This window comes from Erinaceus europaeus, chromosome 2 (genome assembly GCF_950295315.1).
Source record: "Erinaceus europaeus chromosome 2, mEriEur2.1, whole genome shotgun sequence".
Classification (NCBI taxonomy): domain Eukaryota; kingdom Metazoa; phylum Chordata; class Mammalia; order Eulipotyphla; family Erinaceidae; genus Erinaceus; species Erinaceus europaeus.
In genome coordinates, this window is record NC_080163.1 from 52,828,043 (window position 1) to 52,853,834 (window position 25,792).

At 37.8% G+C, this 25,792-nt stretch overlaps 1 protein-coding gene across 13 annotated transcripts in view; it reads left to right on the forward strand.

The window, feature by feature from the left end:
• Positions 1 to 25,792, forward strand: part of TCERG1 (transcription elongation regulator 1) — a 68,582-nt gene that overhangs the window by 37,820 nt on the left and 4,970 nt on the right. For 11 of the 13 annotated variants that reach the window (XR_009547056.1, XM_060180378.1, XM_060180390.1 and 8 more), the window contains 8 exons: positions 349 to 484; positions 1,287 to 1,376; positions 14,665 to 14,783; positions 16,007 to 16,157; positions 21,762 to 21,926; positions 22,627 to 22,809; positions 24,739 to 24,918; positions 25,607 to 25,690. Coding sequence is in view for 10 of the 13 variants with exons in the window: in XM_060180378.1 (XP_060036361.1) it covers positions 349 to 484; positions 1,287 to 1,376; positions 14,665 to 14,783; positions 16,007 to 16,157; positions 21,762 to 21,926; positions 22,627 to 22,809; positions 24,739 to 24,918; positions 25,607 to 25,690 (1,108 nt within the window). In the remaining 3 variants the exon portion in view is untranslated. Of the gene's footprint in view, positions 1 to 348; positions 485 to 1,286; positions 1,377 to 14,664; positions 14,784 to 16,006; positions 16,158 to 21,761; positions 21,927 to 22,626; positions 22,810 to 24,738; positions 24,919 to 25,332; positions 25,510 to 25,606; positions 25,701 to 25,792 lie in introns of those variants that run through there. The other 2 variants (XR_009547059.1, XR_009547058.1) reach the window with 2 other exon arrangements.

Consider the following 25,792-nt stretch of genomic DNA (forward strand, 5'->3'; position numbering starts at 1 on the left):
TGCAATGTTAGATAAGCTTTTTTTTTGGGGGGGGGTTAAGTAAGGTAGTATATTTATATTATCTCAGCCAGTGTCAGGGAGAGTTAACACATTAAAGGATTATTCTTTTCCTAACAATGTAGTTACTGTTATAACATCATTAGAAGCTCCCTGTAACTTTATTATTATGACTAGTAGAAGTACTTTGAGAGCTGCTTATTAGAATTCAGTTGAAACCTTCACTATAATTTGTACAAAGAATATGCTGCTCAGTAGTGAGTCTTAAATATTCCATTGATTTTAAGATTTTAATAAGATTCCATGTTACGGTTTGTCAGTTGATGCCTTATGTTTTACTTTTTTTTATAGGAGAGATGATAATAAAGACATTGATTCAGAGAAAGAAGCTGCCATGGAGGCTGAAATTAAAGCTGCCCGAGAAAGGGCCATTGTCCCTCTGGAGGCCCGAATGAAGCAGTTCAAGGACATGCTGCTAGAGAGAGGGGTCAGAAAACAATCTTTGGGGGAGATATTTCTGTTTTGTATAAGTAATATAAATATGTCTTGCTAAAAGGTCAAATCTAAGGTTAGTGCTTTATTGTGGGGGGGGGATAAGGGAAGGCTGTCAAATTACTGTACTATCAGCTTTTTTTCTTGGCTAATCACATCGTGCTTAACTAAATGCCATTTTACTATTCTTTTAAGTACAAATAACATTTAACATTTATTGAGTCATTAAATTTTGGTGAGTAATATAAGACAAGTATTAACATTACAGAATGGCGGACTGCTCAGGATAGGTAAGGTATATATAATTCTTCCTTTACCTATAGAGTGATTTTTGGTTACAAGAGAAGTGGTGTTTTGTGCTGTTATTGTTAATGAAGCTTATTTTGAGAAGGGATTTCAACTTTTTCTTCACAGTTTTGTTTGAATAAGTAAAATTGTTCAATTTTAAGTCACGGTGTCATTTGTAAGATTGAACAGAGCCTCAGAATTCGAATACAAATTTTCAAGGCTTTTTCTGATGTACTGATTTTTTAATGTCACACAGTAGTGGTTATTTTAATGAGTGCTTAAATGCATGCTATTTCTTTATAATATAGACTTGTTCAGAACCAATTAGTGTGGAAATTTGCTATTGCTAGCCTCCCACTGCTTGCCATTTATTAGTGATGGAAACTTCAGTATGTTTTTTGTATGCCTCCTTTTTAAGCAGATGCCCTGTAGATTTCAAGCAAAATTTTATGACCTTTATTTTTTTCAAGTAAACTTAATTATGAGGCAATGCTTTTTTTATTTTAAAGGTGTCTGCCTTTTCAACATGGGAGAAGGAGTTGCACAAGATAGTTTTTGATCCTCGGTACTTATTACTCAATCCTAAGGAGAGAAAACAGGTAAAACAAAATGACTGTTATTTTCAAAATGTATATTTCTACACAGCATAAAGAATGTCTTTTGGTTGTTGTTGGGTTTTTTTTTTCTTTGCTTTTGTTTTCTAGAGTCATTTACAAGATCATAAAATTATAAAGATCTAATTCCACATCAAATTCACTACCACAGTCCTTTATCCACCAAGGAAAACTACTATAGTTTTCACAAAAATCTTGAAGACAGTTTAACTGTTGTTTTTTAAAACAAATTCGTGGGTATTAATTTATTGTAAATGTGGGTGGGGGTAGATAGCATGATGGTTATGCAAAGAGACTCTCATACCTGAGGCTCCAAAATGCCAGATTCAATCCCCCCCCATACCACCATAAATCAGAACTGAGCAGTGCTCTGGTTAAAAAAAAAAAAAAAAAAAGATTATTGCACATGTAAACAAAGCTACCTGGTAGTTTTCTTTCAGAGAAGCAGCATGGCCTTTAATAGTAAAGGTTGGCAGTATACTTCAGAAACACAGTCTCCTATCTTAGAATACAATCTGTGGACATTTCTGCATCAGACATAGTCAGATAGTTTTTGCTCCTATATAAAGGCAATAATCAGTCTTACGAACATTTTATTCTTATTACCTCATATGATGATGCTTTATCTAAGATAGTTTCAAATTCGTTTTGAAATGCACTTGTAGCTTGCTTTTTATTGGGCAAACTGCAACTTTATAATAGAAAATAAGTAAGCTGTAAATGAGTAAAAGAAAAAACTACAAATCCTATCTAACAGCACTATGTTCTGTAGCCTTCCTTATGAACCACTGCACACACTTAGGCGTATGTGGTAGATAGACGATGCTTAAAGATGTCTTATATGTCTGATATATACCACATGGTCCACGTCTAATTAGCATCTGTTAAAATGCCCTTTTTCATGAAGTAATGGACACTTCAAACTCTGTTTTATGATTGGATTCCTTTACTACTGAGTTGTTACTTATTCTCATGATTCTTTGATAAGTTTTACATCATGGTGATTGCTTCATTTGAAGCATTGTGTAACTTAAATAATCCCTGAGTTCCCTGAACTACCCTGACACTGGTCTCTGTAAAATGGTGAGTATATGCTGTAGAGTGGTTGAGATACAAGATTGTTTTGGTTAAGCAGTGTTTGTTTTCTATGTTTATAATTTAATGGTTGGACTAATTCACTGCACAATTTATGTTGCTATTCACGTAGCTTTAACAGACTTGTTATGAAGAGCAGAAAATTTGATTGTGCCAGACATGTATAATATCACTTGTGTAAGAGGCATGCCTGTTCAAATATATTTACATCTGTGTTTTTTTTAAATGATTTTATTTATCAGTGAGAAAGATAGGATAGAGAGAGAAAGAACCAGACAGACATCACGGATAAATGTGCTGCTGGGGATCAAACACAGGACCTCATGCTTGAGAGTCCAATGCCTTATTCACTGTGCCACCTTCTGGACCACTACATCTGCATTTCAAACACTGTAGCCTTTATTTTTTAAAAGATATTTATGTATGATGGTCTCTTTGTGATCTTTTCCTTATGAACATTCCAAGTCTGTTGGCAGTATCTACCTTTCAAACATCTTATTGACCATTTAGCCCATTCATTTCTTATGGAACTGAAACTGGAACTTCAGCCTCAGGCATGAAAGTCTGTTTACGTAACTATTATGCTGTCTCCCTTTCTCCATTAATATCCATATTCAATGTATTTGACAGACTTTAATAATTTATGTAGCTCCTCATTGACCTTCCTCCCATTCTTTCTCTTCCAGTATAGTAGCCATATCAGTTTTTAAAACTTAAGTGACAAGGCAGTGTCTTTGTTTAAAAAATAGCATTACTATTACAGAAGCCAGACTTTGCACCTTCTGTACCCCATAATGACCCTGGGTCCATACTCCATGGGGTTAAAGAATAGGAAAGCTATCAGGGGAGGGGTTGGGGTACAGAGCTCTGGTGGTGGGAATTGTACCCCTCTTATCCTATGGTCTTATCAGTATTTCCATTTCATAAATATATTAATTAAAAAAATAGCATTACTGGATGTGAGGGCGATCTGGCTGCGATATCTGTCACTCCATTGATTTGGCTGATCTGGCTGTCTAGGCGTGTGTCCCCTTCCTCACTGCTCCATGTTCATCCCTCCCAAAGCTGCATACTCTGTCAAAGAGGACAGCCTTCCCCAAGTCAGAGACGGACCCATCTTCAGTAGAGGGTATATAAGTAGTAGTGCTCCTATGCTAGAACCTTCAAATAAGCTCTCAAAAGAATAGCATTACTGTTCATTTCATTTAGTTAAGTGGGCACTCTGTCATGACCGTAAGACTACATATACTCATGCATGCATATTTCTTGAATTCATTTTAACCACTCTGGTTTTGATATGGCTCGAACAAGCCAGGTACATTCTGGTGCTAGCTGTTCCCTCCACTTGCTGTGTTCTCTCTAAAGGTTTTTGCATAGATGGACTGCCTGTCTAAAGTGTCATTTGTTAAAACTGCTGTTATCTTTTCTTTCTTCATAGCAGGTAGAACAAATTCTAATACCTAAAATTATTCTTATATTCTATTTGCCCCTATAGCAGAATGTAGGTCATATCTGAGGGGAAGAACTTTCTTGATCATTGCTCTGTGATGATTTATCTGAAAAAAATATTATGACTTTAAAGATTCTCATACTTTGAATAAAGTCCTTCCCTGTAGGTAGAGTGTAAGCAGTGAAAGCAAGAAACTAATATTTTCTTTACATACACATGTACACAAAATATTTCATTATTTTTATCATGCAGGAAAAAAAAATCAAGGAGAAACATTGTAAGACGTGTTTTACATAACTTGACCGTAGATTTTGATTATGAACTTTTCATGAATCTTGTTAATTTCTTAATCATTAAAGAAACATCAGAAATGTTTTGGTAAGTTTTGAAATGAATAACATTAGAAGCATTATTTTCCATCAGGATGTTAAGCTCTAATGTAGAGACCAGTTGTACTAACACTTTAGAATAAATTATCATTTATCTTATTTTTAAAAGTACTAAACACTGTAGTGTATATTATTTAGAACATTTTTAAATTAATTTATTTATTTAAAAAAGGAGACATTAACAAAACCATAGGATAGGAGGGGTACAACTCCACACAATTCCCACCACCCGATCTCCATATCCCATCCCCTCCCCTGATAGCTTTCCCATTCTTTATCCCTCAGGGAGTATGGACCCAAGGTCTTTGTGGGTTGCAGAAGGTGGAAGGTCGCCTGGCTTCTGTAATTGCTTCCCCGCTGAACATGGGTGTTGACTGGTCCATCCATACTCCCAGTCTGCCTCTCTTTTTCCCTAGTAGGGTGGGTCTCTGGGGAAATGGAGCTCCAGGACACATTGGTGGGGTCGTCTGTCTAGGGAAGTCTGGTCAGCCTCATGCTGGCATCTGGAACCTGGTGGCTGAAAAGAGAGTTAACATACAAAGCCAGACAAATTGTTGAACAATTATGGACCTAAAGACTGGAATAGTGCAGATGAAGTGTTGGGGGTTACTCACTGCAGACTATTGTGTACTTTTGCTTTCAGGTATGTATTTTGCCCTAGTTTAAGAATACCTGTGAACATATGCTCTATCTCATGGGACCTGGTCTGTATCTAGGTTTTGAGACTTTGTTAGGAAGTGAACCACCTGGAATGGAATTAGAGAATACTATGAAAGGAAAGGTCTCATCCGAGTAATGAAGCTGAAGGGTTGTCATTCCACACCTGAAGTCTCTGGACACAGTCTGAAGTGAAGCATGCTGAGGTGGCACTCTTGCGTTGTGTTGATTAGGTTGTGATCGGCGGATGCAATATTATTTGATATGAGTTGAGAGAAGCATGCAGGAAAGTGTGCCCCACCCTAAGGTTCCAGGACGGGGGAAATACAGACTCTATAGTGGAAATGTGAGGTTCCTGCTGTCTTAGGGTTCAAGAAGACAATGGATAGTTATTGTTATCATCACATTATTTGGTAATTGGGTTAACTTTGAATATTTGGAACTTTTTTAAGATTAACTGTGTTGGGTCCCAGGAGAGACTCAGCAGGTAAAGTGCATGCTCTGTCATATGTGAGGCCCTGGATTTGATCACTGACATCACTTGAGGATATAAATGTATATATTGCTTTAATGTATCTATGTATCCCCTCTTTTTAATTAAAAAAAAAAAGGAAAATATTGGACCTGGGGCATGGCTCCGGTATGTCAAGCATGCATGAGGCCCTGGATTCATTCTTTGGCACTGTATTATAAACAAACAAGCAAACAAAAAGATTGACATTGTTAAGACCAACAAAGTAGCTCAGTGGTAGAGCACTTATCTTGTATACATAAGACCCAAGAGTTAATCCCAGCACTGCATAAAACATGAAAGACAAAATATGTAGTACATATATGGTGGGTCTCTGCTGTGCCCAAGTAAGAGTTATAGTATGGTATAACACATGTTAACTTCTGATTGTCCATCTAGGCTACTGGTTATAAGATGACCTAAAGTGGTCATGCGTGTTTGAGGCCTCTGTTCAAACACAAATAAATTGAAGTGAGGATTAATTAATGGGGACCTATTAAAAACTTCTCTATGGGGCCGTGTGGTGGCACACCTGGTTGAGCGCACATGTTACAATGTGCAAGGAACTGGGTTCGAGCCCCCAATCCCCACATGCAGGGGAAAGCTTCACCAGTGGTGAAGCAGTGCTGCAGGTGTCCCTCTGTCTCTCACCTTCTCTATCCCTCCCTTCCCTCTCAATTTCTGACTGTCTCTATCCAATCAATAAATAAAGATAATAAAACAAATTAAAAAAAATAAAAACTTCTCTATACACTTCTTCATCAGATGTGTAGTTTTCCCCTGTAATATTTAAGTATTAATTGTTTTTAATTATTATTATCTTTACTGTATAGAGACAGGCAAAAGAGGGAAGTAGGTGATAGAGAGGAAGAGAGAAAGAGACCCCTGCAGCACTACTTCACCACTCGAAGTTCCCCCCTGCGTGTGGGGACTGGAGGCTTGAACTGGGTCCTTGTGCACTATAATATGTGCACTCAACCAGGTGCGCCACCACCCAGCCCCTAATTAAAAAATTTTTAATTAATTCTGACCCTGTGTGAAGTTAACGTTAGATCCTAGAGAGCCCTCACTGCAAGTACCAGTCACATGTGAGTGCCCAGATTACCCGCAGCTGACCACAAAACTGGGTCTTTGTGAGCCCTTTTTTGGGCTTCATAGTTTGCTATAAGGTTCACTGAACTCAAGCAACATTGATTTAATGTAAAATAAAGAATATGATAAAGTATATAGAGATTGGCTGGTGATGGAGATAAAAAGAGAGGTGGTCTGTGAGGTGCTGTAGTGGATAAAGCACTGGACTCTAAAGCATGAGGTCCTGAGTTCAGTCCCCAGCATTACATGTACCAGAGTGATGCCTGGTTCTTTCTCTGTGTCTGTCTTCTTTATGAATCAAGTAAATATATATATGCAAGAGAAGCCCATAAGAGGTTTGAGTGCAGGATCTCGTGTACTTAACCGAATTGTGGTTTGACCCTACTGGCATATGAATGCATTCACCAATCTGGAAGCACTCTGAACCATGGGGTTAGAATTTTCATGTAGGCATCATTACATAGACATTAGGAGTAATTGCCCACTGGTGATTACAGCTTAATTACTAGACAGGCCCCTGGATGTGTTAGGAGTTTGACGAGGCTTTCCACAAATTACATTCTTGACATAAACTAAGTTCCTTTGCTTCTCCCTCTGCTTCTGATGACTATACCATAGTTCTCACAGAATGTAAGGAACAGTTTGGTCACTATTACTTATATCTGTTGCTTGTATATACACCACATATCACTTAACAGTCACCTCCAGACCTCTGTTTTGTCCTGAATGATGCTTTTTTTTTTTCCCCCACAGTGTCTGGGTAGCATTTCATTGAGTATCCCAGAAATTCTTTGTCCAGTCATTGATTGATGGGCAATTAGGTTGATTCCATATTGTGGTACTTGGAAGTGTAGATCTGAACATTGTGGTATGTGTATCTTTTGAATTACTGTTTTTATGTTTTCACCTGCCTCTGGGTGGTATTGCAGGAATAAAAGGTATTTTACTTTTGTATCTGTAAGGACTCTCCATACAGTTTGTATTCCTTTCAGTGTTAGTTAGAATTTCTTTTTCTCAACATCCTTAAAGTACTTGTTTCCTGTTCTGTTGAGATAGACCATTCTCACAGGTGTAAGGTGGTATCTCTGTGGTTTTAATTTGTATTTTCCTAATGATAAGTTGATAATGGAGTATTATTTTCTTATATCCATGGGCCCTCTCAGAATGTATTCCTTAGAGAACTAACTTTTCAGATCGTCTGCCCCCTTTTTTTTATTGATTTAATAATGATTGACAAAATTGTGGGATTAAAGGGGTACAATTCCATACAATTCAGTTCCCACCACCAGAGTTCCATATCCTTTCCCCTCTGTTAGAAGTTTCCCTATTTTATACCCCTCTGGATCTTTATGGGGAGCAGAAGGTGGAAGGTCTCTTAATTGCTTCTTCATTGGACATGGGCATTGACAGGTTGATCCATACCCTCAGCCTGTTTCTATCTTTCCCTAGTGAGGTGTAGGACTCTGGGGAGGTGGGATTCTAGGACTCATGGGTGAGGTCGTCTGCCCAGGGAAGTCAGGTTGGTGTCATGGTAGCATCTGCTACTTGGTGAATGAAAAGCATTAAGATATAAAGCAGAACGATTTGTGTAATAATCAGGAACCTAAAAGTAACAACATGGCAGATGAGATTTGGGGTCTTCATGTTGGAAGAAACTAGGAAGTCTGTTTTAGATATATTCCACGGGACCCATGACTTCAGCCTGAGCCTGATAGCTAACATGCAGGTGGGCTAAGAGTATTGTCTGAGAAGATGGTGTCAGAGTTGAGAATAGGACTAGAAAGCTGGATCAGGGCAGAGAGAAGCTTCCAAATCTGGGAAAAGTATATAAATACCATTAACTGTAAACCCCATCAGTCTGACCTAGGGCCCATATCTATTCATATTTTAGCACAGGAGCTTCTACATCGCTGTCAATTTGAGCTTGTATTCCATGGTCATAGCTAGCAACTTCCTTGAATGGCAGAGTTTGTTGACCCAGCCTCCCGTCGGAGTGTGGGGCAATTTCTACTACTGTTCTACATTGAGGGCAATATCTTATAGAAGTCCATAAAAGTTTTATGATGTTCCAGATGGAGATGACCAGTGATGGTGGAGAGAGGGATCTGTTAGAGGTCTAGGCCCATCTTATCTGTGGGAATACCAGGATTCCCTGACTAGGGATGATGATGGGTGGCCTAGTAGTGACCAAACAGATCATCATTAAAGTGTGCTGGTCTCTTGCCCTTATCCAGCTTTTGTAGTCCTTACTTTATCTGTCAAGGTTAGGCTTAGAGTAATTGAGGAAACTGAAATAGGAAGTAGCTGAGGAAGGTATCTTGGTTTCAGCAAATACTTGACTAAGTACTTTATGATGTCTATTTTTGGTCTTTCTACTTTCTTGCTGCACTAACGGAGTCACTGTAGCCTATTACACACAATTACTTGAAGGTATATGTTTTCCCCCAGTATATGGAACACATGCACATGTGCCCTATCTCATGGACCCTGGTCTGTATCTAGGTTCTATAGCTGTTAGGATGTGCGCCATCCGAAATGGAACTAAGGAGACCTGTGAGCTAGGAAAGGTCTCACCAGAGTATTGGAACTGGAGGGTTGACATCCCAGACCTGGTGCTGGACAGAATTTTTCGACAGCAAAAATCATGTTTCTCAAAGGTGAGAAAGAGATGCAGTTGGAATCCCACCAGGTGTGATGATTTACAGAGGAAAGAACAGAACTAGCCAGGGCTCTAGAAAACTGACACACGAGTATACCCTTTCCAGATGGCTCAGAAGCCAGCACTTTGAAGGAAATTTAAGAAAACTAATGAGATGTTTTGGTAGATATTCTTACTTAGTCTAATCTTTATATTAAAAATCAGAGATTAAGAACTGGCAGGTAATCTACAAATTAGCGTACAAATTCCTGTGTTCCCTGTATACTAAGGTTCATCCTCATTTACCCATGAATAACGAAGGTCATGTAAACATTACTTACCCTTGTTTTTTTTATAGGGTTGCTTTTATGTTGTTCAGCTGTATGATTTCTTTCTCTCTATCTTTTTTTAACCAGAGCACTGCTCAGCTCTGGTTTATAGTGATGCGGGGGATTGAACCTGGGAACTCTGGTGTCTCAGGCATGAGAGTCTTTTTGCATAACCATTATGCTATCTACCCCTATCCTGATTTTTATTTTTTATTTTTTATTTTATTAATGAGAAAGATAGGAGGAGAGAGAGCCAGACATCACTCTGATACATGTGCTGCTGGGGACTGAACTCAGGACCTCATGCTTGAGGGTCTAGTTCCTTAGTCACTGAGCCACCTCCCAGACCACCCCATCCTGATTTCTTTATTTTCAGTATAAATCCCTTGTCAGATATGTATGCTATGCAGATATCTTCTCCTAATTGCTTCTGTTGATGCTTAGAAGCTTTTTAATTTATGTAATTCTTTTGTTTATTTTTTCTTTAATTTTCCTTAAACTAAAAGGTTAAGTCTCCCAACACATTTTTGATGTTAAGATCCTGATGTGTTTCACCTTTGATTTCTTCTATGTATTTTATAGTACCAGGTCTAATGACCAATCTTTAACTTAGGTGTGTGGTATTAAGTGTTGATCTAGTTTCATTTTTCTCTCTGACTAGTTTTCCCAACACCATTTTGTTGCAGAGGCTTTCTTTTCCCCCATTAATGTTTTGGACTTCTTTGTCATAGCTACTCTTAGTTATGTGACTTTATTTCTGGGCTCTCTATTCTTTTCCATTCATCAAAATGTCTGTTTTTTGTTCCAATACTTAATTGTTTTCCTCTAAGATACTTGGACATCGCAGAATATATTGCCTTCATTTCCCCCTCATATAATTGCTTTGGTATGTCTTTCGAGGTTTCATGCAGAATTTAAGATTGTTCAATTTCCTTGAAGAATGTTATTGGGAGTTTTATAGGAATTGCATTGACTGTATAAACTGCTTGAGGTAGAATGGCCATTTTGACAGCATTTTGCCAATCAAGGAACAGGAGACATCTTCCCTTTTCTTTGTGTCTCTTAAACTGTAGCTTTTATTGTAGAGATCTCTTACCTCTTGTTAGATTCATTCCAAGATCTTTTATCTTTTCTATTCACTTATGAATGGGATTGTTTCCCTTTCCTTCTGCCTCACTGTGTATAAAAATATCACAGATTTATGTATATTGATTTTGTGTTTGGCCACTTTACTGAATTTATTGATAGTTTTGGTGGAGTTCTTAGGGTAAAAATTATCATGTCACCAGCAAAGTGGTAGTTTAACTTCTTCCTTTTTAATTTGGATTCCTTTTATAGCTCTCTTTCACCTGGTTGCTTTGGCTAGGCCATTCAGGACAGTGTCAAACAGTAGTGTTAACAGTGGATATCTTGCCTAGTTCCAGACTTAGGGCAAAAGCTTTCCGTTTTTCTCTGTTTTGTCTGTAGGATAGATAGCAGTGGATTTGTCATGCAGGACATTATGGTGAGGAATATTCCTTCTCTTCTCTATGGGGTCTTGGATCTTGAATTTTTTTCCAGCATCTATTAATATAGTCTTGTGACCTTTCCCTTTCTTTTTGTACCTCACCCTGTCCAGACTTCTTCAGATGTTGAACAGGGCAGATTCTCTTTCCTTCCTTATACATCTTCACTGGAGTGACTCTTCTCTGGAGAAGGTGAACTTGGCCAGACTGAATCTTTTTTTTTTTGCTTCCAGGGTTGTTGCTGGGGCTCAGTGCCTGCACCATGAATCCACTGCTCCTGGAGGCCATTTTTCCCCCCTTTTGTTGTAGCCTTGTTGTGGTTATTATTGTTGTTGATGTCGTTCACTGTTGGATAGGACAGAGAGAAATGGAGAGAGGAGGGGAAGACAGAGAGGGGGAGAGAAAGATAGAAACCTGTAGACATGCTTCACCACCTGCAGACCTGCTTCACTGCCTGTGAAGCGACCCCCCTGCAGGTGGGAGCTGGGGGCTTGAACCTGGATCCTTACACTGGTCCTTGTGCTTAGCACCATGTGTGCTTAAGCTGCTGTGCTACCGCCCGTCACCCTTTTTCTTTTTCTTTTTTTTTTTTTTTGCCTCCGGGGTTATTATTGGGGCTTAGTGCTTGCGCTATGAATACACAGCTCCTGGAGGCCATTTTTTCTTGTTTTTTTCCTTCTCCATTTTATTCAATGGGACAGAAATTGAGAGGAGAGGGAGAGACCTGCAGACCAGCTTTACTGTTTGTGACGTGTCTCCACTGCAGGTGTGGAGTGGGTCCTTGCACAGGTCTTTGTGCATAGTGCTATGTGTGCAAAGCACTGGATGTGCCGCTACCTGGCCCCTAGTACCTGCATTCGCTACCCTTTCCCTAGCTGCCCAAAGAAAGCCAACTAGTTTGATAAAGTGGTGCTCTAGTACTATGTTTCAGCTCTTAAGTTTCTTTCCTTCAGGCTGTGTGTGCCACCTATCTTCAGATTATCAGTCTGATGAAATTTGTTGTAGTGTTGGTTGTGTTTAAGGAGCATATTCCATGCTTGACTACTACACCTTGGCTCCACCTGAAGTTCTTTTAAATTCAAGAAGGTTGTGATGGTGTTTGGACTTCTTGTATGATGGTTTTGCAAAGGATAGCCTTTCTTCTGTGAATTGAAATTCTTTCCACTTTAGAATCTTTATGCTGCAGCATCACCTATCTCTTTTGAGTTTTAGTTTCTTTTATGTGGGAGGATTTCCTTGGGTGTCTAGTGGATGCTGGCTGTTCATGATTAAGAATGAGATGCTGTAGCACTGTTTGTCTACTCACAGCAGATGGATGGGTATTCATGATTGTTAGATTTATCCTAGAGCGGTGGCTCTCAACTGGGGCAGTTGTAGTTATTGTATAAGAGAAGAGCTGCTACATTGAGTGAGCAGAGTTCCTGCCATACACTGCTTGACCCCAAAATATTGGGCTGTCAGCAAAATGATAACATATTTTGATGTGTTCTATGCAAAAAATGTGTCATGACCTTACCCATAAATAATCCATCTTTTAAAAGTGTTGCAGCTGTAAGACCTTGCTTTAAGATGATTAAGACTAGATCCTGAATTTGAGGATCCTCTGGAGTCAATAATTTTTAGATCATCTAGACCTCTCGTAACCTCATTTATAATTCATGTTCTTCCAGCCTAGGGAGAGCAAGTGACTTTTTTCCTTTAGTTTTTTTTTTATTAGTGATTTGCAAAATTGTAAGATAATAGAGGTATAATTAATTCCATACCATTCCCACCGCCAGAGTTCTGTGTCCCCATCCCCATCCAGTAGAAACTTACAAGTGTTCTCCTAAGGTCACAGGATGACTTTTTATGTCTATATATTTGTGTCTCCCCCCCCCCCACTTTTTTTAACAGTCCTGCCTTAACTTCATTTTTTTTTCTTTATTAGTGATTTAATAGTAATTGACAAGTTTGTGGGATTAGAGGGTCACAGTTGCCACCACCAGAGCTCTGTATCTCATCCCCTCTATTGGGAGGTTCCCCCACTCTATCCCTCTGGGAGTATGGACTAAGGATCTTTATGGGGTGCAGAAGGTGGGAGGTTCAGCCTCTGTGATTGCTTCTCCACTGGACAAGGGTGTTGGTAGGTCGTTCCATACCCCCAGTCTGTTTCGATCATTCCCCAGTGGGCTAGGGCTCTGAAGAGGTGGGGTTCCAGGACACATTGGTGAGGTCATCTGCCCAGGGAAGTCAGGTTGGTGTCATGGTAGCATCTGCAACTTGGTGGAGTTTGCTCTTCGTTTGCCCTTTTTTGCTCCCTCTTCCAATTTATAGATGCATTATAATGTTCCACGGTGGTTTCTCTTTGTCCCCTCCACTATATTTTCTCTCTTATGACCAGGAATTCCCATGATTTGAAACAGGTTTTTTGGTGGAGAGTCTGTCCTTCAAGCTGCCACGTTAACTCCCCCTCTTCACTATTACTGCTCCCTACTACTTCTGAGCATCCTTCCTTTTTCCTCTTCTTTCAAATAAGTGAAACAGTGCCTGACTTTCTCTCGTGTTTTCCAGATTGACTTCCTTTTCAGTAATGGTATAAAAACAAAGATTCCTGGTAACAAGCATTTTGGTCCTGGAGGAATTGGGATAATAAATATTTGATTAGAGAATTTATTGGGCCTTCTCTAGGACATTCTACTCGATTGTCAAGCTTATTCGTTCTATGTCTAATCACAGAGGACTATGAAGCACTTAGCACGAATCTCTTACCACTTGTCCATCTGCTTTTCATTTGCAGAGGTTCTCGCCACCCCCACCCCTAACCCCTCTCATTCCCCTATTCTTGTAGTATGGTGAATTAAAGAAGAAATAGAAATTCTTGGGGGAGTCGGGCAGTAGCGCAGTGAGTTAAGCGCAGGTGGCGTAAAGTGCAAGGACCGTCCTAAGAATCCCAGTTTGAGCCCCCGGCTCCCCACCTGCAGGGGAATCTCTTTACAGGTGGTGAAGCAGGTCTGCAGGTGTCTTATCTTTCTCTCCTCCTCTCTGTCTTCCCTTCCTCTCTCCATTTCTCTCTGTTCTGTCCAATAACAACAACTACAACAATTAAAAAAGCAACAAAAAGGAAATAAATATTAAAAAATCTTTATAAAAAAAGAAATTCTTCAGTTATTTTATTACTATTTAAACAAAGTGGGAAATAGATGTGTGTATTCAAGTCTTGACCATACATTATGAAGTGGCAAAATATGTGTTAAAGAGGAGCATAGGAGTATAATTAAACTGCATATTGTTTTTTTCTCCTAGAAGGACTATGCTTACTCATACATTTCTGGATTGCTTGAATTTTTTTGTAGAACTGTTGTGTATTATTTTGTAATCAAATAATAAAAACTAAAAGGGATTTTAACTTCTTGTATTCTGAAGACCCAGAGGGTTGTATGCTTGTGTAATATCTATTGAAGCTTGAATGTGTGGCTTGCTATGCATTGTCTACATATAATTGATAATTCAGCTATATATACTTTTTTATTATAGTTGGGCAGATTATAACTTTTTTCTTTGGAGGATTCATGTTTCAGCAGTTATATGGAAAAGAATAACTTGCCAAATTTATTTATTTTTGTAATAGGTATTTGATCAGTATGTAAAGACCAGAGCAGAGGAAGAACGCAGGGAAAAGAAAAACAAAATAATGCAAGCCAAGGAAGATTTCAAAAAAATGATGGAAGAAGCAAAATTTAATCCAAGGTATGTAGTTTATTACTGCCAAGTATCAAAATATGTATTTTTATCCTAAGGTCAATACTATTTGCGTCTGTGTCTGTATAAACAATTTATGTCAGTCTCTGGTATTTGGAAATGAAACTTTTCACTTGATTATTGGCTCCTTCCTTTATAATCTTTACTTTTAGTAGATCTTTAGAAGAATTCCTAGGGGTCTTTAGGAGGTATTGATTTTCAAGAAGGGTACCTTTGTTTTAGATCTTGCATGTGGGGATAAGTTACCATTTCTAGAAATGTGGAAGACAAAAATCTGTTTCTGTCTTCTTAAAGTTTAACACTTAATAAATTGTAGATACAAGATACTGTTTTGATTTTTCTAAATGTCTAGATTATGGTTTTGTGTAACATTTTTAACAGATTGTTAATAGTTGGTGAATGTATATATATATATGTATGTAATAGATTGAAGAAAATGAGATATTTTAAGCAATGCTAACAACAATAGCATCAGTTGTTGGATTTTTTTGTGCACTTTAATGTAATTGTATATATGTTTGCTTTTAAAATGTGTTATGTGCATACATAAGTATATATACATATTACCTTGCTAATTGTTCAAAACAGCCAGTGTGATTTTTAGGAATTCTTATTTTCAGCAGTTAATGGGGCTTTCAACTAGATGATAGTGTAAAACAGATTTAAACAGTTATGGATAGTGACTTATGGTCTACTTAGAGCAGTAGTGTATTAGACTATGTTAGTGGTATAGAGTTGTGAAGTCTGAATGAATATCTCAGAACATGGAGAAAAGTATACAGTAGAAATGTGGAATCTGAGTCATATGGTACTTAAAAAGTCCATCCTGTTCATTTGTGCAAAAAAGGGAAGAGGAATATTTGAGCAAGTATAATTTTATATTTGAATTGTGAAGAGAAACATTGTGTAAATAGAAGCTTTAAGGAGGTATTTGTGGCTGTGACCACTACTGTTTTTTCCAGGGGGTAACAGTTGCAGTCTCTTGGTATTTGTGTGCTTATGTTTGGTGGGAGGGCTCCGGGGAATGTCCTTTTCCTTAATGTAAAGGATGAGCTCAGGGGTCATAGTTGAGATTGAATTTCAGGTGAACTTTATTTTCCTTTATTACTCACATTTAGGCAGATGATGTGACCCAGTGGTATTGCCTTCTGTACTTTTGTACAGGCAAAAATAATTTTACCAAAGTTAGTAAACTTACCGCTTTATTACAGAGCTACTTTCAGTGAATTTGCAGCCAAGCATGCTAAAGATTCAAGATTCAAAGCAATTGAGAAGATGAAAGATCGAGAAGCTTTGTTTAATGAATTTGTGGCAGCTGCAAGGAAGAAAGAGAAAGAAGATTCAAAGACCAGGGGTGAGAAGGTAAGATGATTTTGGTTCCAGTGGTGTGATTGATGGGGGTTGTGAGTGGAAGCCAAAGGTGGTGCTTTCTTTGCTTCTATTCCCATTAATGGACATAAATGACAGTACCCACCTATACTGTTTAGCCTTTGACAATTTATGTGTATTTGTCTTCTATGGCATATTAATTTTAGTGCCTTTACTAGGAGCCCAAGAATGGTTATTTTTATCTGTTCACTGGTGCCTACTAAAAATGCCTGCTAGTATTTCAACATTTTTTAAAAAATATTTTATTTATTCATTCATTGGATAGAGACAGAGGGAAACTGAGATGGAAGGGGGAGAGAGAGAGAGAGAGAGAGAGAGAGAGAGGGAGAGAGAGACCCTGAGACCTGCAACATTGCTTCACTATTCGTGAAGTTTTCCCTTTGCAGGTGAGGACCTGGTGCTTAAACCCCAGGTCCTTGCATATAATAACATACACTCAACCAAATGTGCTGCCATTCAGCCCCAGAATTTCCAGACTCCTTAAAATAGCTTCTAACATATAAATTTCACAAAGCTTCTTTATCTTTTTTCCCTCTGAAAGATAGCATTTTAGTAACTTCCTAATCTTCTGGTAAACATCCTACATATAAATTATTGCTTATCAGGATTAAAGGTCAGCTATTAAACATTCATTAAATCCAAATGTCATTTGATAGCTGTGTCAGGAGTGAGGAGGGGCTCACCACTGAGGAGACAGGCTTGGGGGGAGATTGCACCAGTGGTGGGGGAGCCATCAAAACACGAAGTTATTCTCCTTAGTGTCCATTTATGCTTAGAAAAAAGAACCTCTGAAGTCTAATCATTCTTGACCTTTAGAATTGGCTTTTATTTCAGAATGTGAAAATGTTAACAAACCCTATTAAAAAATGTTAAGGAAGCAGTACTACTCTTGTTAGGAGAGCCTTTTGAAAATAGCAATGAAACTAAGAAAAATAAATTGTCAAGTATCTGGAATTTTCTGTTTTCCTGATTAATTAGATTTCAAAGTAGATTTTCCAGTATTATGTCATTATTTACTTTGGGGGGGGTAATGGTGTGTTTCCCAGGAAATGTACAAAAAAATTGAGTACTATACTAGTGTATGCTCTTTTAGAGTCATGTTAGTGAGTTGTTGGCTGCTTTTGTCTTTTAATAATAACCTGATTAAAGAAAGCCAAGTAAGTAAATTATATTGTATGTTTGCATTTTATACAAATTAGATGGTTTTATATTTGTATCTGATGTTCTTTTTCTGAAAAACTCTATGGTAACTTTTATACATTCTGTTTTGTAACTAGTGGTTAGATTTGATAATTTTGTGCTGTGTGTCCTGTCAGTTCAATGTGGCAGCTGTCATCACTGATACACAGGTTTATGGAAGTCCCTAGTGAGGAAAAAAATGGATATATCTCTGTGTGGTGACTTTTTTATTCACAGTTCTGGTACTTTACCTTTTTTTAAACGAGCACTGATCAGCTCTGGTTGATGATGGTGCTGGGATTGAACATGGGGCTTTGGAGCCTCAGACATGAGAATCTGTTTGCATAAATTATGCTATCTACAACCATCCAGTTTTTATTTATTTATTTTAAGTTTTTATTTATAAGATGGAAATATTGACAAGACCACAAGAGGGGTACAATTCCCACCACCAGAACTCCATATCCCCTTCCCTCCCTTGATAGCTTTCCTATTCTTTAACCCTCTGGGAGTATGGACCAGGGTCATTATGGGGTACAGAAGGTGGAAGGTCTGGCTTCTGTAATTGCTTCCCCACTGAACATGGGCGTTTTATGACCAGACCATTTTGAATCCTCTTGAACTAACTAATGTTTATGGTCTAAAACTCAGTATGACACAGAACTATGAAAGAAACACAGACTTTACAGTAGATTAATTTTCATGGATGAGTCATTTGGTTTGGGATTTTTCTTTTCCTCTCTTTCATAGGCAAATCCCTTTCACCCTAGTCTGACTTCTGTAATTGCTTCCCTGCTGAACATGGGTGTTGATCCATACTCCCAGCCTGTCTCTGTCTTTCCCTAGTAGGGCAGAGCTCTAGGGAAGCGGGGCTCCAGGACACATTGATGGGGAAGTCCGGTTGGCATTATGCTAGCATCTGGAACCTGGTGGCTGAAAAAGAGTTAAAATAGAAAGCAGAACAAATTGTTGACTAATTATGAACCTAAAGACAAGAATATTGCAGATGAAGATTTGGAGTCTGACTTAAATAATTTCAGTGTAATTACCTTTTAAAACAAGTCCTCAAAGATGTGTAAAAATATGCACCTTTATTTTTTACATGAGAAGGAAGGTATAAGAAAGGGCTTTTCTACCTCTTATTGTGTTGTTTGTTTATGTTAAAAACACTTGGGGCTATCTACCGAAAGGGTTACAGCAATATATTAACAGCAACACAGTAATAGTAGGGAATTTCAACACCCCTTGGATGTTAGACCAGAAACTATCAAGTACTTAAAGGAGAATATTGGCAGAACTCTTCCACCTAAGTTCTCAATGAAATGAATCCAATTACAAATAGTAATAATAATAATAAAGTTGAACAATAAACACAAAGCAGAGCTTGGACTGGGTCTGGTGTAGGAGGAAAGGGTTCAGACCCTGGAACATGATGGCAGAGGAGGACCTAGTAGGGTATTGAACTGTTATGTGGAAAACAGAGATGTGAACAGCAGTAGATGGCATAGCAATTATGCAAAGAGTCTAATTCCTGAGGCTCCAAAGTCTCAGCTTCATGGTGAATTCACCTTCTTTACCCCATCTTGGATGGAACTTGAAGATATCATGTTCAGTGAGATAAGTCAGAAACAAAAGGATGAATATGGGGTGATCTCACTCATAGGCAGAAGTTGAAAAACAAGATCAGAATGGGAGACTCTAAACAGAACTTGAACTGGAGTTGATGTCTTGTACCAAAATAAGACTCTGGGGTGGGGAGTGGGGTTAGATCTTGAAACATGATGGCAGAGGAGGAGGACCTAGTGGGGGTTGTATTGTTATGTGGAGATGTTATGCATGTACAAACTATTGTATTTTACTGTTGACTATAAACCATTAATCCCCCAGTAAAGAATTTTAAAGGGGGGGTCGGATTTGTTCCTCTTTCCCTCCCTTCCTTCCTTCCTTCCTTCCTTCCTTCCTTCCTTCCTTCCTTCCTTCCTTCCTTTAGTACCAAGCATCTTTCATTTGATGGGGATCAGGTTGAAACCAGGGTCATGCACATGACAAAGTTGCACACTATTCACATGAGCTATTTCATCAACCCAAGAGAGAGAGTCTTAATAGTATTTATGTTAAACAATTAATATAACATTAAATCAGTATTATTGCCAAAGGTGTGAAATAAATATTAAACATTAATTATTTCATACTCCTGGTATAGTGTTACTAACCTGCATTTATAAAGCATGTTCTTTCAATTAATATTTGAATTGTGTAACATTAAAGACATAGTCTTTAATAACTAAAAAGCATGCAAAGTCTGAATACAGTATTTTTTACTGATTATAACCTACATCATAGAAATTCTGTAATTCTAGTGTGTCCACAGATTACTTTTTTACAACTAGGGAAAATATATTTTATTTATTTTTAAATTTATTTCTTTATTGGGGAATTAATGTTTTATATTCAACAGTAAATACAATAGTTTGTACATGCATAACATTCTCCAGTTTCCCATTTAACAATACAACCCCTACTATGTCATTTATCATCCTTCATGGACCTGTATTCTCCCCACCCACCCACCCCAGAGTCTTTTACTTTTGTGCAATATGCCAATTCCATTTCAGGTTATACTTGTGTTTTCATTTCTGATCTTGTTTTTCAACTTCTGCCTGAGAGTGAGATCATCCCATATCCATCCTTCTGTTTCTGACTTATTTCACATAACATGAATTTTTCAAGGTCCATCCAAGATCAGCTGAAAACGGTGGTCACCATTTTTTTTTACAGCTGAGTAGTATTCCATTGTGTATATATACCACAACTTGCTCAGCCACTCATCTGCTCATCTGTTGGACACCTGGGTTGCTTCCAGGTTTTGGCTATTACAAATTGTGCTGCCAAGAACGTATGTGTACACAGATCTTTTTGGATGGATGTGTTGGGTTCCTTAGGATATATCCCCAGGAGAGGAATTGCAGGATCATAGGGTAGGTCCATTTCTAGCCTTCTGAGAGTTCTCCAGACTGTTCTCCACAGAGGTTGGACCAATTGACATTCCCACCAGCAGTGTAGGAGGGTTTCTTTGACCCCACACCCTCTCCAACATTTGCTGCTGTTACCTTTTCTGATGTATGACGTTCTCACAGGAGTGAAGTGGTATCTCATTGTTGTCTTTATTTGCATTTCTCTGACAATCAGAGACTTGGGAGCATTTTTTCATGTGTTTCTTGGCCTTTTGGATCTCTTCTGTGGTGAATATTCTGTCCAAGTCCTCCCCCCATTTTTGGATGGGGTATTTTATTTATTTTTAATGAAATTGGACCACTGCTCAGCTCTGGCTTATTATGGTTATACTGGGGGTTGAACCTGAGAATTTGGTGTCTCAGCATGAAAAATCTTTTTTTTTTTTTTGAGTTTCAGTCAGCATTGTGATGAAAAGTCTTTTTGCATAATAGTTATGCTATCGGGAGTCGGGCTGTAGCACAGCGGGTTAAGCGCAGGTGGCGCAAAGCACAAGGACCGGCATAAGGATCCCGGTTCAAACTCCGGCTCCCCACCTGCAGGGGAGTCGCTTCACAGGCGGTGAAGCAGGTCTGCAGGTGTCTATCTTTCTCTCCTCCTCTCTGTCTTCCCCATCTCTCTCCATTTCTCTCTATCCTATCCAGCAATGACGACAACAAAAATAATAACTACAACAATAAAACAAGGGCAACAAAAGGGAATAAATAAATAAAATAAATATTAAAAAAAATAGTTATGCTATCTCCCCAGCCCTAAAGTATAGAATTTTTTTTAGATACAAAAGCAAAGCCAAAGCTGAGCAGAGTTCCAATATAAGCAAATGCATCCATGCATATATACATACACTATTACTTGGGTGTGGTACAGTCAGCGATTAATTCAGTCTTGGTCTCTTATAGTTTCAGGTTTGTAATGGATGAAACTTCCTCTTAGTACTCATTTCACAGTTTTATATTAATCTAATTTAAAAAATAATTTACCTTTTAATGTTCTTAAACGTTAGCTAAAAGTAAATGTTGCTCAGTGCAAATTTATGTTCTTGAAAGCATGGCAGCTCTCAGATCAAAATTTATAAACAACCTGAACAGTTTTTCCTATATGAATAATTTGGAGAAGTAAGAAGAATATGATTTATCCTGAATTTGGTACATTTTAAGTGAGTGTGTGTGTGTGTGTGTGTGTGTGTGTGTGTGTGTGTGTGTAGCTTCTTGTAAAAGAAGTTTGATGGTGTCTTATTAAAATTTATTTCACTTTAAATCAGTATATTGAAAACATTCTCTGCCATGATGTTACTAGACCTTTTTAAAATTGTACACACTTAGATATGAGAAAATTTTCACAGTACATTGTTTTCTTCCCCATCCCACTACCTGTTTTGAAATACAGATTAAATCAGATTTCTTTGAGCTGTTGTCTAATCATCATTTGGACAGTCAGTCTCGATGGAGTAAAGTAAAAGACAAAGTAGAAAGTGATCCACGTTACAAAGCAGTGGACAGTTCATCAATGAGAGAAGATCTTTTCAAACAGTACATTGAAAAAATAGCTAAGGTAACCATTGTGTTTACTTTGCCATTGAATTAAAAAAAACAAAACTGTGATTGTATTATAGAGATTTTTGTTATTTGGAATTTTCTTGTTGACGGTTTTATTTGCTACCTGACTTTCATTATCTGCATGATTCTTGCATCCTGGCAGACTTGTATTTTGGTTAGAGGGAAGGAAAAACACCACAGCACTGTTCCACCACTCTTAAAGCTTTCCCTTTTCATTATGCTCTTATATGTTAACTTGGCTCCAATCAAGTCATTGTGCATTCTGCTGAGTCAGCTCGCCCCTTATTTATTTTTAAATTTACTTATTTACTAACATGAGTGAGAGAGAACCAGAACATCATTCTGGCACATGACGCCAAGTTGAACTCAGGGCTTTATCTTTTTAAGTCCAACCTTGATCCTATCCTTCAGTGTGTTGGTGGCTCAAACTCAGGTTGCATATCTGACAAAGCAACACAACTGTCCAAGTGAACTATTTGACTGAACCTGGCATCTGAGAGAACATCTGGCCATCATTGTGCAATGTTCCCAACTCCCTACCCTTGATATTCTCTAGTGGTTGATTTGAAAATGTTGTGTACTCCTTGGTTATTTTCTTGGTAAAAGTGAGGTTTGAGTTTTGTCATTTCATAAACTATTTGTGAAAGCATCCTGTTGCAATTGGTAAGAAAGATAATGCATTTTCTCTTTTACAGAATTTAGATTCAGAGAAAGAAAAGGAGCTTGAAAGACAGGCCCGCATTGAGGCAAGTCTTCGAGAACGAGAAAGGGAGGTTCAAAAGGCTCGGTCAGAACAGACAAAAGAAATAGATCGAGAGAGAGAACAACACAAACGAGAAGAAGCTATCCAGAATTTCAAGGCTCTTCTGTCTGACATGGTATATATCACTATTTTGCCTTTTCATTCGTTTTTCAGTGAAGTAGAAATCCATATAAAAATTTCTCTAACAAATACTTGATAATCTACCAAATGTCTCTGGGAGGTCACTCTTTAAGATAGTTATGAAATTGAATAATACTTGGTAACATTTCCAAAAATTAGATTTTTGCATATATGAAAATATAGAACCTTTTAGTCTAAAAGCTTTATGGAAATCACCTTAAATTATGACACAGAAGTCAAGCTGAACATAATTTAACCTTTTCCTTAGTCATCATCGTGATGATCAATAATTATACTTGTAGATAAATACAGGAATGGTAGTGTACTGACGCCAGGAGATAACCTGGAACTCTTTTTGGAAAATCCTTCTGCATTACACATGGTTGTTGAGGTATGTAGGGCTTGCTGTCCCTACAGTGACTACCCCTAGACCACTTTCTTGTTTTACCTCATTCTCTCCTCTATTACCATGTCTTCTACTGTTAATTTTCTCTCTTTCAGCAGGGCTCTTCAAATTATATCTGTGTCTTTTGATTTCTTCCCTTGTTTTTTCTGTTCTGTTTTCAGTTTCTTATTTCTGTTTTCTGAACACTTTCACTGTTGCTTTCAGAACATGAAGATTCTTTCTAAATTTCAATTTCCTTAGAAGAACATAAAAAGACTGTTGTGTTGTTCATTTCTTGATTCTCTGCCTTACTCTAACCTATATACCCCTTTAATTTTCTCACTTCGGCTTTAAGATCTAACCTTGCTGAACTTATATGAACCGTAATTATATGTAGTGAATTCTGCCTTTGCTCACCCCAGTTCTTCCCCCTGCAGTAGTAAAAGGAAAACCAGAGTACCACTAAACTCCTATATTTAAGGTGCTAGTGACCCAACCTGGGAGCCCAGACATGCAAATTCTGTGCTCTGTCTGGTCTGCTGACTGAGCTCCCTCCCCAGCTACAAATATGGTCCTTTTATTTTTGGTTTTTTTTTTTTTTTAAGATTTTATTTATCAATACAAGAGAAAACCAGAGTGCATGGGTTGCTAGGGTTTAAACTCTGCAACTGATGCCTGTGAATCCATTGTTGTAGCCACCATAACACCTCCTGGGCCCCAAACTTGGCTATTCTTTAAGAACACATACAAATGCCTCTTTTATGAGGCTACTCCCAACCCATCTAAACAGGTTTGATCTCAGTCTTCCTTTTTATGTCTCTCTGTATCACTTACTTCATGCCACTGCAATTATCTCCTTACAAACAGTTTTTTTGAGAGAAAAAGAAAGCTTGCACACTATTTGGAGGAAGAAATGGGGTCTCCTTTGTTTTGTATTTCCACTTAGTGCTGGCTCCATATTTTTGTAGTTTTCTTTTTTTACTTTTCTGTCTTTCTAGCCTCTCATACCTTGAATTGGCCTCAAGTATGAGTTGATGGAAACATAATGAAATTTACCTGTCTGCTGGATGGTGAACCAATCTCTTGTGTTCTCTGTTTTTCTCTTTATAATTCCTGTTTATGCTCCAAATTGTCACTTGATAGTGTTGGTAACTTATCAGTTGATAAGAGGTCGAGTTGTTTCCATGAGCTGCTTCATGCTACATTTAGACATAGTATATTTCATGCTACATTTAGACATCGTATATTGCCTCTCTTACTAGTATTCACTTCGCTAGCCGTTGGTAAGATGTCAGAGTACCCAAATAGTGTGAAACTTCTTAAGGATCATGGTTGATGTCTTTTCTTCATTCTTCCTCATCCCTAAATCTATACCTGAGAATTTAGGTGAGCCCTGGCAGGTCAAATTTCTGGTTTATAGAAGCTGATTTTTAAGAACAGAAACTTCTCTTATTAAATGTATTTTTTTCCTAGACTAAATAAATTGACCTTTTGTTAAAATATAAGTCTTTGGTGAAAGTTCTAGTTCTGTGTGTTCAGGTACGTTCTTCAGATGTATCATGGTCTGATACTCGGAGGACTCTCCGGAAAGATCACCGTTGGGAATCTGGATCCTTATTGGAAAGAGAGGAGAAAGAGAAACTTTTTAATGAACACATTGAAGCACTTACCAAAAAGAAGCGGGAGCACTTTAGGCAACTTCTGGATGAAACTTCTGCAGTAAGAGTTCTTTATTTTTTCTTTTTTAGTCTAAAGGAATTTTTTTTTTAAATCCAAAAGGTAAAAAAAAAAAAAGTATGATTTATAGTAGATCTTTTAATGTAATTATTGGGTTGAATGACAGTATATGTGATATTTAAGAGAAATATTGATGTTGATTTTTAAGTACAGAAAAGAATTTGATAGTACAGTCTCACTATTTAGAAACTATTCCTTTTGTACTTTTCAAGTTTGCATCTACCCTTGTGGTGTTCAAATGTCCTTAGCTGTGTGTGGTCATTCATACCTCCTGATGATAGATAATTACTAGAGTTCTCTTTTATACCATGGCCCCTCTATTTGGCAGTTTGTACACTTTGTTGTCCAGGTTTTGCTTCTGTTTATCTGCTTTCTTTTTGATGATGGTTTCTTCAGAAGTTATGATGTTGCCCTTGGAGATACAGGGTTTTGCAGGTGATTGTCTTAGGCCACCTTGAAAGATATGGCCATGAAAATAACTCTCGTGGCAAGCCAGCAAAAAGAAATTGCATTAAAGCTGTCTCCCTGTCCCTAACTAGTCCAGTTACACTTGGGCATTACAAGAGATTGCAGGTCAGTGTGTCATATTATGTACCATATGTGCTGCAGTTTGACCCTCTCAATACAAGTGGGTTGTACTTATGTTTTGTATTTACTTGTCTTTTCAAAGATTACCTTAACATCTACATGGAAAGAAGTAAAAAAAATCATTAAGGAAGATCCTCGGTGCATTAAGTTTTCTTCCAGTGACAGGGTAAGATTTTGTTCATGACTTACTGTCAATCAGCAGCACTATCATTTTGATGAAAATGAAGTTGAAGGTTCTGTGTGAATTGTTTTTTAAGTACATGAGAAC